The sequence below is a fragment of the Urocitellus parryii genome, chromosome X (genome assembly GCF_045843805.1).
Source record: "Urocitellus parryii isolate mUroPar1 chromosome X, mUroPar1.hap1, whole genome shotgun sequence".
Classification (NCBI taxonomy): Eukaryota; Metazoa; Chordata; class Mammalia; order Rodentia; family Sciuridae; genus Urocitellus; species Urocitellus parryii.
The window spans coordinates 115,207,619-115,221,913 of record NC_135547.1 but is presented as its reverse complement, the minus strand read 5'-3'; the positions used below and the strand labels follow the sequence as shown (position 1 = coordinate 115,221,913).

Below are 14,295 nucleotides of genomic sequence, written 5' to 3'. Positions count from 1 at the left end.
ATTTCTGTATATCAGCAACAAAACTTCTGAAACAGAAATGAGGAAAAACACTCCATTCACAATATCCTCAAAAAAAAAAAATAAAATACTTGGGAATCAACCTAACAAAAGAGGTGAAAGATTTATACAATGAAAACTACAGAACCCTAAAGAGAGAGATAGAAGAAGATCTCAGAAGATGGAAAAATATACCCTGTTCATGGATAGGCAGAACTAACATCATCAAAATGACGATATTACCAAAAGTTATCTATAGGTTTAATGCGATGCCAATCAAAATCCCAATGGCATTTCTTGTAGAAATAGATAAAGCAATCATGAAATTCATATGGAAAAATAAAAGACCCACAATAGCAAAAGCAATTCTAAGCAGGAAGTGTGAATCAGGTGGTATAGCGATACCAGATTTCAAACTATATTACAGAGCAATAGTAACAAAAACAGCATGGTACTGGTACCAAAACAGGCGGGTGGACCAATGGTACAGAATAGAGGACACAGAGACTAATCCACAAAGTTACAATTATCTTATATTTGATAAAGGGGCTAAAAACATGCAATGGAGGAAGGATAGCATCTTCAACAAATGGTGCTGGGAAAATTGGAAATCCATATGCAACAAAATGAAATTGAATCCCTTTCTCTCGCCAGCCACAAAAGTTAACTCAAAATGGATCAAGGAGCTAGATATCAAATCAGAGACACTGCGTCTGATAGAAGAAAAAGTTGGCTCCGATCTACATATTGTGGGGTCGGGCTCCAAATTCCTCAATAGGACACCCATAGCACAAGAGTTAACAACTAGAATCAACAAATGGGACTTACTCAAACTAAAAAGTTTTTTCTCAGCAAGAGAAACAATAAGAGAGGTAAATAGGAAGCCTACATCATGGGAACAAATTTTTACTCCTCACACTTCAGATAGAGCCCTAATATCCAGAGTATACAAAGAACTCAAAAAATTAGACAATAAGATAACAAATAACCCAATCAACAAATGGGCCAAGGACCTGAACAGACACTTCTCAGAGGAGGACATATAATCAATCAACAAATACATGAAAAAATGCTCACCATCTCTAGCAGTCAGAGAAATGCAAATCAAAACCACCCTAGGATTTTATTAGTTCAATACTCTCAGGGTCAAGGACCTTTTATCTAATTCAGTTTTTTTTTTTTTTTTTGGTACTAGGGATTGAACTCAGGGGCACTCAACCACTGAGCCACATCCCCAACCCTAATTTATATATATATATATATATATATATATATATATATATATTTATATATATATATATTTTTTTAGAGACGGGGTCTCCCTGAGTTGCTTAGTGCCTCAGTATTGCTGAGGCTGGCTTTGAACTCACAATTCTCTTGCCTCAGCTTCCCCAGCCACTACTGGGATTACAGGAGTGCGCCACTGTGCCCACCTTAAATCAGCATTTTGTCTAGATTTTTTCTCTTCAGCATATGCTATAACCATAAAAGGGAGTATATCCTACATTTTATTTCATGGCTGGGAGGGTATGTGGCACTAAGATGAGATCGAGTGGTAGAAATTACATAAAGCCTGGCAGGGTTTTCAGTTTGTTCACATCTGCATTCTGATTAGTGTTTTTATTAGGGAAAAAAGTGCTGACCTCAAAATTATATCAGTTCTGCCATGAAAGAAAGAATAAGGAACCAATCAAATTCCTTATTTAGAAGGAGAAGGAAAACCAGAATTTGAATAATGGAACATATCCCAGATCTGGCACTGAATGTGGAAACTTCAAGAAGTACTAATAATGACATCACATTATGTTTTAGAACTTTGGCTAACAAAGCATGCTTATAATTATAGGTAATACTTCAACCTCAATCACCACTTTGGTTTTTACAAGGTACAGATTTCTTTCGTTCAACAAATATTTATTTAGGGCTTACCATGCACCAGACATTCTAGATTGGAAGATATCATAGAGAAGAGTAAAAATAAATAAAAATCCCCTTTGTTCTGAATCTTGTGATTCTGATTGTGGAAATATAGACCATTTATACAAAATAAGCAAAATGCACGGTATCATTGATAGGGTTAATAGTTGTGGTGAGTTATAAAATATGAAAGTGAGTAGGATGACACCCCACCCCTTTACAAAGTACTAGGAAAAGCCATAATAAAAGGTGACATTTCAATAAATACCTGAAGCAGGCTGTATAGATAGTGATGGGAAGAAAATTCTAAGTTGGGTAAAGAAGGATAGGGACAGAGGGAAATTATTGCTTTTTATTTCTTTATTGACTGTCAGTTTATTGGTCCTGAGTATTGTTTTCTTAATATCTGAGTTGTGGGATAGTGTACTAATTTTCTTTTCTATACTCATCTGTATTAAAAAATTAATGTGATTTTACAAGAATAAAATGGATACTGAAACTGGGACTCACTGAGGCATTTAACTTTTGGAAAGCTGTAGTCAAGATATGATTTAATGACTGTAAAAGTCAAATAGTTGAACTTGGAGTAATCACCTACTAAATGTGATCAGTTCTTTGGCAATTATGCTAGAAACAAAAGCACTCCATGTATTCCATGGTCAGCATTTTGCTAAGCTCCAATTGCATTAGTCAATATTCAATCATATGAGAATTATAATGAGAAACTTCACTAAAAATGAAAGGCTAACCCAAGTAGAAAACCAAAAGCAAGTCCCACTGATTTTCCCAGGTGCAAATTTGAAAAAAGATAAATTATTACTAATGAATAATGAGGTTGTTACAACAATATTTTCTTTTGTTATGATTTTAGTCATTGACTTCATATAACTACAACCTATATTTTGGTTTGAAATACTAATAGAATTTGATAATGTTAACAAAGAGCAAATTAATACTATGTTAGCTTAGTTCACTGTTTTTGGATAGCCTTTGCAAGAATTTTCTGTATTACATACACGTATTTCTAAAAGAGTTAATTTTAATATCACAAGTTGAATACCTTTGAGCAGTTAAGTTTAATACATTAAATTTATGTTCAAGGCCCTTTTAATCAGCTACCACCAACCCCAATCCCATTTTTTCCAAATATTAACCACTACAATCACTGTAATACATATATATTTTTTTCATTTCCTTCCTTTCTTCCTTTCTTTTTGTGTATAGTAGTGGGGATAGAACCCAGGGCCTTGTGTATGCTAGACAAGTGCTTTCCCACTGAGCTACATCCTAACCTTGATATGTATTTGACATTTTCTGTGAAAAATGTGTGTGCATGTACTCACACTGATAGGGTAACTATTTTTTAAGAAAATAAATGGTATCTAGATATCTATATCTCTACCTTGCTGTATTCCAACAACATACCTTGGAGATTTTTTTCCACGATAGACTTTTTAAAATTTTTTTTTAGTTGTAGTTGGACACAGTACCTTTATTTTATTTGTTTATTTTTATGTAGTGCTGAGGATTGAACCCAGCATCCTGCACATGCTAGGCAAGTGCTCTACCTCTGAGCCACAACCCTAGCCCCTCCATGATAGACTTTTAAAACTGACCTCTTTACAGGTGCCGCCTATAATCCCAGTGGCTCAGGAGGCTGAAGCAGGAGGATTATAAGTTCAAAGCCATCTTCAGCAATTTAGCAAGGCCCTAAGAAATTTAGCAAGATCCTGTCTCTAAATAAAATATTAAAAAGGGCGGGAGTCTGGCTCAGTTGTTAAGCACCCCAGTGTTCAATCCCCTAACAAAAGACTGACCTCTTTCTTTTCATTTTCTGCATATCAGTTCATGATATGGTCATATGGTAATCAAGTCATTCCCTTCCTATTGGATGTTTGGCATATTGCACACTTTTTTCCAATTACAAGTAATACAGCAGTGAACTCCAGAGTGCAGTGAACTCCAGGTGCTTGGGAAGTGAATTCACACAGTGTGGTACCTGGATCCACAGCATCAATGTTCCCTGGGAACTTGCTAGAGATGCAAATTCTCAGCCCTATTCTAGGCCTACTGACTCAGGGACTCTGAGTGTAAGGCTTAGTTATCTGTAGTTTAACAAGTTCTCTATTAATTCTCATGCATGATAACATTTGAGAACTACTGGTAGGTGTGTGTATATCCACATACATACTCATGTGTATGTGCACAGTCAATTTTGCTATACACAGATGTATGTGTTCCTAAGCATCACTGAATTATGCAAAATTTTGTAATAAAAGCCATGGAGCATATGGAAAAAAAATGGAGTTGGGACACAATCAAACCTTTTTTTAAATATTTAGTTTTTAGTTGTAGTTGGACACAATACCTTTATTTTATTTGTTTATTTTTATGTGGTCCTGAGGATTGAACCCAGGGCCTCCCACATGCTAGGCACTCTATTGGTGAGCCACAACCCCAGCCCTCAAAAATTTTATTAGTGACATATAAAAATAAAATCTGGGGGGGGGAGCTTAATAAAAAAGATAGCTAGTTTTATATATGTTAAATTGGTCAATATGCAAATATTATAGTAAGTATGGCGCTTTCCCTTGAAAAGACCTGAAGCTAGCTTATGATGTTGGTGTTGGAGGGGTTGCCCATGTGAGATATTGTGTAGTGGTGCAAAGAGGACTATCTGCAATTGGAAGAAGAGTTTTAAACCAAATGGGTGGGTGCAGCTTGTAACCCATGCTATAAACTAAGGCAGTTGGTCATGTTGAAGTGTGTTCTGCTGAGCATTTTGTTTATTCCTATGTGATTTAGTTCAGTTGGTTTCAGTTTTCTGCTTTCAGCTAGCTAGCATTCCTCGTGGATGGAATTTCATGTGAGCAAATGTGAGTTGGAGTTGTGCCCCCAAATTTCACTAGCTATCTATCATGTTGGACGATATTTGTCTTTTGTTTTATATAACAGATTCTGTTATAGCAGAACTTGATATACATATGTATAAATACATTTATACATACATTACACAAACTAACTCTATACACCACATTAAAATGCTGTTTTTCTGATTAATTTTTCTCACTTAATATCTCTTAGAACCTTTCCCATATCATCACCTAGGGAATTACTCATTTATTTTATTTATTTACTTTTTTTTTTGCAGTGCTGGGGAAGGAACCCAGAGCTTCACGTATGCTAAGCAAGGGCTCTACCACCGAGCCACATTCCCAGTCCAGTTACTATTTTTTTTAGAGAGAGAGAGAGAGAGAGAGAGAGAGAGAGAGAGAGAGAGAGAATTTTGTAATATTTATTTTTCAGTTTTCGGTGGACACAACATCTTTATTTTATTTTTATGTGGGCCTGAGGATCAAACCCAGCACCTGGCGCATGCCAGGCAAGTGCGTTACCACTTGAGCCACATCCCCAGCCCTAGTTACTCATTTTTTTTAAATGACATTTAAAGCATGAAGAGATGACTAAATTGATCTCCAAAATGCTTGTAACAGTTTGCACTCCCACCAATATACTTCTTACATTCTGGCCAATGTTACCTATTAGCAAATTAATTAATTATTGCCATTTTAAATAGTTTAGAATTTTTCATTCCTCTCCCTCCTCCCTCTCATATACAAACATCCACACCCACATACTGAAATCAAATGAATATGTGAGAAAACATAAGAAAAACCGATTTTTAAAAAAGGGAAAGAAAAAAAAATCCCTTTTCACCTATTTATTTTTTACTTCCATCTTTGCTAATGCAACTTATCCACTTTATGAGATAAGATACGGAGTTGACCCTGTTGGGATTCCATCTATCACTCTAGCTAGTTGACATCTCCCAAACTGCAGCTTACACTGTTAATCCATTCACTTCAGCAAAACATGCCTGAGGGCATCAGATTCTTATGTTTATCAGTATTGGGTTCCATGGCCCTGCAAACCTGAGAAGATACAGTTGATCAAGGTAATGTGATGGCTGTGGCACTTGAGTCTGAGGCCCCTGAAAGCAAAAGCTGCAGAAATCAAGGCTCATGCAGGTGTCAGATGTTTTCCTATAAAGAGTTTGGTGATGGACATAACTACTTCCAGCTGGGCACATTAGCAGGTGGGGGAATCCATAAAGGTTTAACAATTAAATCACATTGGTTTATGATCCCTGTTCTTATTAGGAAATATCATTGCTTTTGGATGATTTATTGTTTGCAACTGAAATTGTATATAAACATTGTGATTTGCATTTATATACTTGCATATATATGTACATATATCCAAATCAGAATTGCTTACTAAAAATAATCACCCCACCCCCAATGAGGAGAATGGGCTAATGATGTAAAGATGCCAAAGATATTTAAGGAAATGTGGAAATTATGAAGATTAATGTAATATTGCCCCTTCAAATTTGGTTATATTAGATGCAGTTTCCTCTATTTGAAGGAAGAGAAAACCTAACTGGATCCATCTCTGTTTTGCAATTGAGTTTTGTACCTTGAAATCTCAAACTATGATATTATTAATACAACAGAAAATAATATATATGCAAGAGTCTTATGAAACTAACATTTTACTTCTAAATTAATGCCATGGAGGGGAGGAAGAAAGAAATTTGTGGGGCAGTGGGGGAGAGGAAGAACTCAGAAAAGAGCTTTCAGTCTCATGGGGCCTAGAGCAGCTGCTCTGAAGCAGGCAAGGACACTGCAGAAGGCCTTCCCCGCCCCCCTCTTTCTTTCTCATTCTCTCTCTCAGTTACTATTCTTTGAATTCCCAGCTGTAATGACTAGTAAAGGCAACTCTCAGGATCAACCCAGGGTGCAAACTTTTTAGTGGTGAGTTGAAAGGACAAAGCCAAGCATTTCTCCCCCTCATCTACACATAGGGCCAGTTACATAATTTGTAGGGCTCAGTGCAAGATGAAAATGCAGGGCTCCCTGTGCAGAAAGCAGAAAAAAAGTACCACTGAAGGTGCCAAAATATAAAGCTTTATCTTCCATGGTCTCTCTCTATTGACTTGTCACAGTATTTTTTGATGCTTATTGATTGGTATTCTAAGAACAACTAACATTTTATATCATTAGCATGAATTTTACTGTTTATATTGCATAATGCCAGTTTTAAATGCAAATATGAGAAGATGTAATTTGTATATGGACCCACAAAAAATCATAGTTTATATGTAACTTGTGTGTGCATGTCTTTTTTTTTTTTTTTTTTTTTGGTGATACTGTGAATTGAACTCAGGGCCTTACACATGCTAGGCAAGCACTCTACCATTGAGCTACATCCCCATCCTGGGGAAAAAAAATATATTCATTCATACCAGCAAGGTAGAGATGCTGCACAGAACTGTTTTTACTTCCTAATACTTGTACAGTCTACCAACATTCTAACTTTATCTTACTTATGAGTAAGGAAGAATTGAAAGGAAAAGAAATTATGCACTGCCTTATCTTTCCCTTTCCTTCTATATTATCATTTTCAGTGTAAGAGATTGGCCAATACAGAGAAGTAACAGGAGAAATAAAGGACATGACAGGGTTCCTTAATCATTTTGTTTCATAGAACACTATTACCTTTTTTTAGTGAACTAAGCAAATCTGGTTCACATGGAAACCATGGCTTCTTGGGGCTGTCCTAGCACCTACTCAGTTCCAGAGTAACAGGCTTGTCTTATAGTCAACTTGCATGTGGCTGAACTCCTACATGTTGTGGGCCTGCCAGAATCTTGTGCTCCTGGGGTGTCAAGAGTGCCGTGTGCAAATGAGTTACATAAAAACACTAGACATAATATAATGTGTATCTCCTCTGCTCACACAAATGCTCCATTGCCCTTAAGACTTCATGAACAAAATACAAGTTAGAAGATTAAATTACCAAGAATTTCAAGACAGCAACAGTAAAGTTCTACACCAAGTGTGCAGTCCTTCTTCATGTGGGGCTTGTGTGACTGCACAGTTTGCATATTCATGAAGCTGGGCCCTTTTTGCATCAGGAGAAGCTGCTGGACAACCTGAAGCCTTCTCTGCATGTTGTATATGAAAGGACCCAGTTCTCTACAAGCCGGATACTGCCAATAGCATGTTTGTGCAAAATAGTGTCCTTGGAATGGTTCAATGCACTTATTTCAAGCTCAGATGAATTAATATCACCATTAAAGAGATTAGAGGACCCCAGTTCCAGATGGGCCTTTGGAAGCTTCAGGCTTTAGCTTTAAGGAGGAATTCAATGAATCAATCTCTATATCCCTTAACATTTTTTGTTTGTTTGGTTTTCTTTCTCCCAGGATTTCCAGCAGGAGAGCTGCAAAAGCCTTTCTTTTGGGGAACAGAATATCCTCGGTGAGTAAATTAGTAAAGAAACCAATTATTGACAAGTTAGGAGGGAAGAACATGGTGCCTTTGCAAAGGTCAAAATATAAAGTCAAAGAATTGAAGTTGTTGATTGTTTAGAAATGATGAGTACTCAGGGAACATGAACAGCTACCAATAAAGCCTATAGCATCATTGTTACAATAAATGCAAATTTTAGGCTTATATTTAATCAAATATTTTATACCATCTCAGGCCTCAGCTGCATAGTTTTCTTTAGTGTCCAGATATTTGGAATCAATTTTCCCTATATTTAAGATTTTACATATAGACATAGATATATCTCCATATAACTAAAGTTTTCAGCCAAATATTCTCCAAGATTCCTTTAAACTAAAAGTTCTAGAATTCTTTGATTTTGTTTATCAGTAAAAATTTAACTGAGCTTCTATTATTGTGGTTAGGTAGATGGAGACTTAGAAATAGTATGGTTAGGTCTGGAAGTTACTAGTTCAACGATTTGTTACTGAGTTCATGAGCATGATTTTCTGATATCAAAGTCAAAGTCAGGGCTAGGGATGTGGCTCAAGCGGTAGCGCGCTCGCCTGGCATGCGTGCGGCCTAGGTTCGTTCCTTAGCACCACATACAAAAAAAAAAAAAAAAAACCCAAAGATGTTGTGTCCGCTGATAACCAAAAAATAAATATTAAAATTCTCTCTCTCCCTCTCTCTTTAAAAAAAAAAGTCAAAGTCATAAAAAACTTAGGAATTAATATTTGTGCCTATTAGTTCCATCTTAGGCTGAGCCATAGTTGTTACTTCAGTGAGAGAGATTTATATTTTTTTTTCCTAAAGAGTTCTATGTCCTCACTAAGCCATCTATCATCTATTAAGATATTCACTCAACAAATAGCTATGAAGTATTGTTTGGGTGTTTGGCATTGGGAACATAGACATGCTGGAGACAAAGAAATCACGGTCCAGTGAAATGGCTTCCCATGCATCTATCTATACTGTATTAATTGATTGATAACCACAAAGAACTGGGTATCCTTTCTGCTCACATTAGTCAGCTTATCCTTCACCTGAGTGTTGGATCTAATTATGAGGACAAAAACAAGTCAAATTGTTTCCAGAGGAGAGAATCTGAATTGTAAATGGCCAAGATAGCATTACAACATTTCCAAAAGTGGGTGTTCCATGAAATGTTAGAAGTTAGTAATCCCTTCACCCTTCTATTTTTGGAGAATCACAATACTCATCAGCATAAAAGTTCCCAAGTTCTACAAGAAAGAAACCTAATGGGTTTAACCCAGAGATTCCAAAACTCTTTTCCCTGTGTTTTGGGAAATACTGGTCTAGAGTTCATGATTGAATAATAATAACTGAAAGAATTTGAGAATATTTGAAGGTGAATCATGTAATTATTTTCATATTTTTGAAGGAAAATGAAGGTGGCAGAATGATTTCTTATATTCAGGGCAATCAGCAGGTGTTTAGGTAGACTTTACTGGATCAATACATTAAAGACAAGGGAAAGAAATTTCAGATCAATATTAGAACAGTTTTTTATAGAACCACCCAAAAAGAGAATTGGCTACCTCAGAAGGGGCTGAGCTCCTGGTCATTTGGAAATATCAAAGCAGACACCTTATGACGATTTGAACAAGTTTCTGTACAGGAAATCATGCCTCTTAGTAGAAAGTTTGAACTAGATGACCTCAAAACCACTTTCAACCTGGAGATTTTTATGATCCAAACACAGGGTAGCCTACTTTATAATATCATGAGATCATGGTGTGTCCAGATGGTAATATAGTTGTTTTGTTATTGACAGTGAATGTTCTGTATATATTAAACCCAAAAGAGAAACTGAGTAGGTAGTGAAATTTTCATCTTCCCTGTTTTATTTTTGGCAGGCTAGATGTTCAATATAGGAACTCTTCAAATTTCTGGCCAGCCAGTTGCATTTAAATAATGTCATGCTAATTTAAATAATGTCTATTGATAAAATGGAGTATATGAATTTAATGTTATGAAACATTACCATTATAAGGTTTAATCATATAAAATTACCTTTTCTTTGTCTCTTGTCCAAAGGATTGTGACTTTGTAACTGAGAATCAAAACTTATTAATTTAAACTTAGTCATTTTCTGAGTTATCTATTATCCTTTCCAAATAGAAAGTTTGTTGGTGCAGTTCCTCTTAAGGGACATTTATTGCAGAGCAGTTTCTATAAGCTTCCATTTTTTGTGCCTTAAATTCATCCAGTCAACAGCATTGACTGAAGATTGTAGAGGACTGAGTATTCATTCCCAGTGCTGAACAATCTGGAAAAACTAAATGTTGCAGGCTGCATAGTGATAGCTACTGCTGCAAGAATTAGCACTATGTAAAATTACAAGTTTGTCCCATACTACTATGATAGCTCCATGATTGAAATGCATAATTTTGCTCTTACTTCTTTAATGAAGGTTTGCAATAATGGAAAAACAGTAGGAAGCTTTTTTTTCCCAAATGCAAATTACCTTGCAGGAAAGAAATAACAAAGGAAAGAATTGCCACCAAGGGGAAAAATTAAATCTTACAGCACTTCCTTGGGTATAGTTGAGACAAACAATTAGCATGTTAAGGATCATTATATCCCGTAATAACATGTTGCTTCAGAAATTTCTGTTCTTTCCAGTTATGGGTCCTATCTATTTGCTGGGTGACTTTGATGTTGCATGTCAGGAACCAACTGTGAGAGATTTTAGCATCATTGTAAATCTCATGAAGAATCCTAACAGTAATATTCTAAATAGTCTATATTCCTCATCCACAGGTTAAATGACTTCAATAAGATACATATAGATCTATCATTTGCATGAAATGGTAAAGTTAATTAAGCATTAGTTAAATCATTGTTAACTTTCTTATTGTGTACTAGGTACAGAGAATTTAGCAGTGAACAAGTAGATAAGGGTTTTGTCTTCATGGAACTTATAGATGAGAGAGAAAATTATACACATACACATATGGAAATCCCATTATTGATTTCTTCATATATTATGCATATGTTTGTTTCAGTTATCAATTGCTACATAATGAAGTACCACCAAATAACCATTTATTGGCTGATGATTCTATATTTTTGGCAGGACCAAACTGAAGACAGTTTGTCCCTGCTTCTTGTGGTGTTGGCTGGGTAGGTGCATAGGGCTGGAGGAGGATGATGTCTTTACTGGATCTTTGGGCTGGCTTTAATGAGACGGGCCTCTCTTCCTTCAGAGTCTCTCAACTTTTGGAGTCTCTCTCTTGGTTCACCTGACCTTTCCTTCCAACTATGTAGAAATTCTTTACATTGTAGTTAACTTTTGAAAGGGCAGCAAAGGGAAACTACGAGGTCTCTTCAGGCTTTAGCCCAAAGATCATACCTAGCCCCTTCCATTTTTTTTTTTCTCTTAGTCTTAAGAAGTCCCAGGGCCAGTTCAGATCCAAGGGCAGGGAAATAGATCCCCTTTTGATTGGAAGAGGGGGCATGTCTACTCAGGGGTGCGTGGAATTATTGGTGGTTGCCATTGTAGGGAGTCTAATGCATGCTTCTTCAGAGGTGAGGAGAAATAATATAACACCTTTTCCAAATTTGATGAAGGCTTCACAGCCCTTGCTATTCAGTTGTCAGTTTGTCTGCCACAGAAACAGGAATGTGACTACCTTTGAAAACAGAGTGATCCCTTTTAATCTCTGCTCTATTTCTTTTTTATGACTATATTTGGAAAACAATTTAACTTCTAAGATTATAGTGACTTTTCAACAAGTTTTCAGATAAAAAATAGTATGTTTACTGACAGGATCTTTTAAAGCCCTGTTTTAAGTGTTCATAAGTATAAAATATCACTAGAGCAGATGTAGAATCATAGAAATCTGAGGCTGGAAGGGATTTTAGAAATCATCTTTTTCATATTCTTAATTTTTCAGGGTAGGATACTAAGGTCTATACAAGGTCACAAAGACAATGTTAGAATGTGTATTTTCTTTGTTCATTTTGATTAGAAGGGTATGTTTAGACAGTTTGTTTTACAGTTTCATGTGTATGGTTATTAGATTTTTATTATTATGGCTACGAGAAAACAGATTGTCTTGGCTTTTGTTGGAAAAATTAAGGGATTATGCTCTCAGATCCATGCTTATAATTTTCCCCAAATTGTGTATTTATGATACAGATCTCTGAGTTATGGTGCTATAGGAGTAATTGTTGGACATGAGTTTACACATGGATTTGATAATAATGGTAAGTACTAGTTTATTTTATAAGCTGCCACTTTTGTAATAATGTTCACTATGTGGGTGTGAATTGTTGTTATTATCTTTGCATAGCAGCAGCATCATAGACTAAAAATTGTCCAATACAATAAATACAATTGCTGATTGAAAACTTTTCCACATGTCTTGCTGTGATAGCTTGCAATAAATAAACAATTATTCTCATTGGTAATTGGGGGAGAATAAAAAAGAAGACCTTGTAATTCCAATGAGATTACCTCTGCATTTATATCAGGATTGCTGTACCTGCCACAGTAGTTACAGGAATTGTATCATAGCTTCTTCCTTTTGTCATTTTTTAAAAATTCACCATTTTGAGATGTTTTCCCTGGAGGTGCAAGCTCTGCCCCAAAGATGACTCTACATGCTGCACTGCCAAGTTAGGCCTTTGAGCTTGGCTGACTGGTTTCTTTATGCAATTCCAAGGCTTATGCAATGCTTAATCATTGTTTTTCTTTATATTGGCATATATTCTGAGTTTTTCTTTTATCAGGGCTAGGCTTCTCTAATAAGGCACAATATAGAATATGTTGTACATCCTGATGAAATTTAAGCAAAAGAGAGCAGAATATAATCTAAACTAAAGAAATGATTGCCTCTGAGAGTCCTTATTTTAGATCAGCACTCCTTTCTCTGAAGTATTCTTGGAAAGCCATAGGAAATCTCTGACGTTTATGAATTAGCAAACTATTATCACATCCACAAAATGATTTACAGGCAATCTTTTATTTTATTTTATTTTTAATTAGTTACACATGACAGTACAATGACCTTGACATATCTTACATTTGAATCAGATGGGATATGATTTCTAATTTTTCTGAGTATACAGGTTGCAGAATCACATTGGTCATGCATTCACATATATACACACAGTAATAATAATGTCTGTACAGGCAGTCTTAAGAGCTTGGCTGGCCCAAGGAAATGCTGTGGACTTGTTTCCCTTGTGCCTATAGTGTCTCTAACATCCTTTACTGGATGCCTACCCCAGGGCCAGAGACATTTCAGGTTCTTTTTCTTCTGGACATTTCTTCCTGCCCCCACCAGCCTGCCCTTAATCACCTAGTTTTTCTACCTCTTTGGTCTCCCTCTCTCTGTTAAAATGTAACTGCCTTGTAATCATCTGACTTCTTGGAACTCATTTTTCTACCTTTGGACATTTGGTTTATCTGAGAATAGAGTCTTAACTATGAAACAAAAGCAATTGGTTTTTTATGTTTCTTCCTAGGAAATTTAAGTATGATTCTCCACCAGATCCATTTGGAATCTTTCCCAAAGGACAGAATTTTGCTTTGTGACCAATACTTAGAACAGTGTATTCACATATAAGTACATGCGCAGTAACTATTTAATGATTGCTTGGTTGGTGGGTGGAGGACAGTGATTCCACACCATTCCAGGTGGTAGTATTAGTAGCATACAGTCTTGCTAAAGAGTTTTGGATTGTTCTAATTAACACCTTTGGGTAGAGGGCTTTCATGTAAGCTCTTTCTTAGGGGACCCTTGTTTTGGAGACCTTTTAACAATTTTTGCATAATTAAATTTAAACCATATAGTAAACTTGAATATAGACAGTAGTCTAGATGTACCTAAATTGTTGTTTTGAAGAGTGTAGGGAAATTAGTGAGTTAGCATATAGCAATATACCATGTGTAACTAATCTTTTTTCCCCATTATGTTTTAGAGATTTCTGTTCTTGTTCCAAGTTCTCCTTTTTAGAGCAATCTTCCTTGTCTAAGTAGGAAAAATGGGTCCTTCTATCCATACTGATGACT

At 35.9% G+C, this 14,295-nt stretch overlaps 1 protein-coding gene across 2 annotated transcripts in view; it reads left to right on the top strand.

The window, feature by feature from the left end:
* Phex (phosphate regulating endopeptidase X-linked) overlaps positions 1-14,295 on the top strand; it is a 188,755-nt gene that overhangs the window by 160,214 nt on the left and 14,246 nt on the right. For both annotated transcript variants that reach the window (XM_026401375.2, XM_026401376.2), the window contains exons 16-17: positions 8,186-8,240; positions 12,418-12,485. In XM_026401375.2, coding sequence (XP_026257160.1) covers positions 8,186-8,240; positions 12,418-12,485 — 123 coding nt within the window. The remainder of the gene's footprint in view (positions 1-8,185; positions 8,241-12,417; positions 12,486-14,295) is intronic.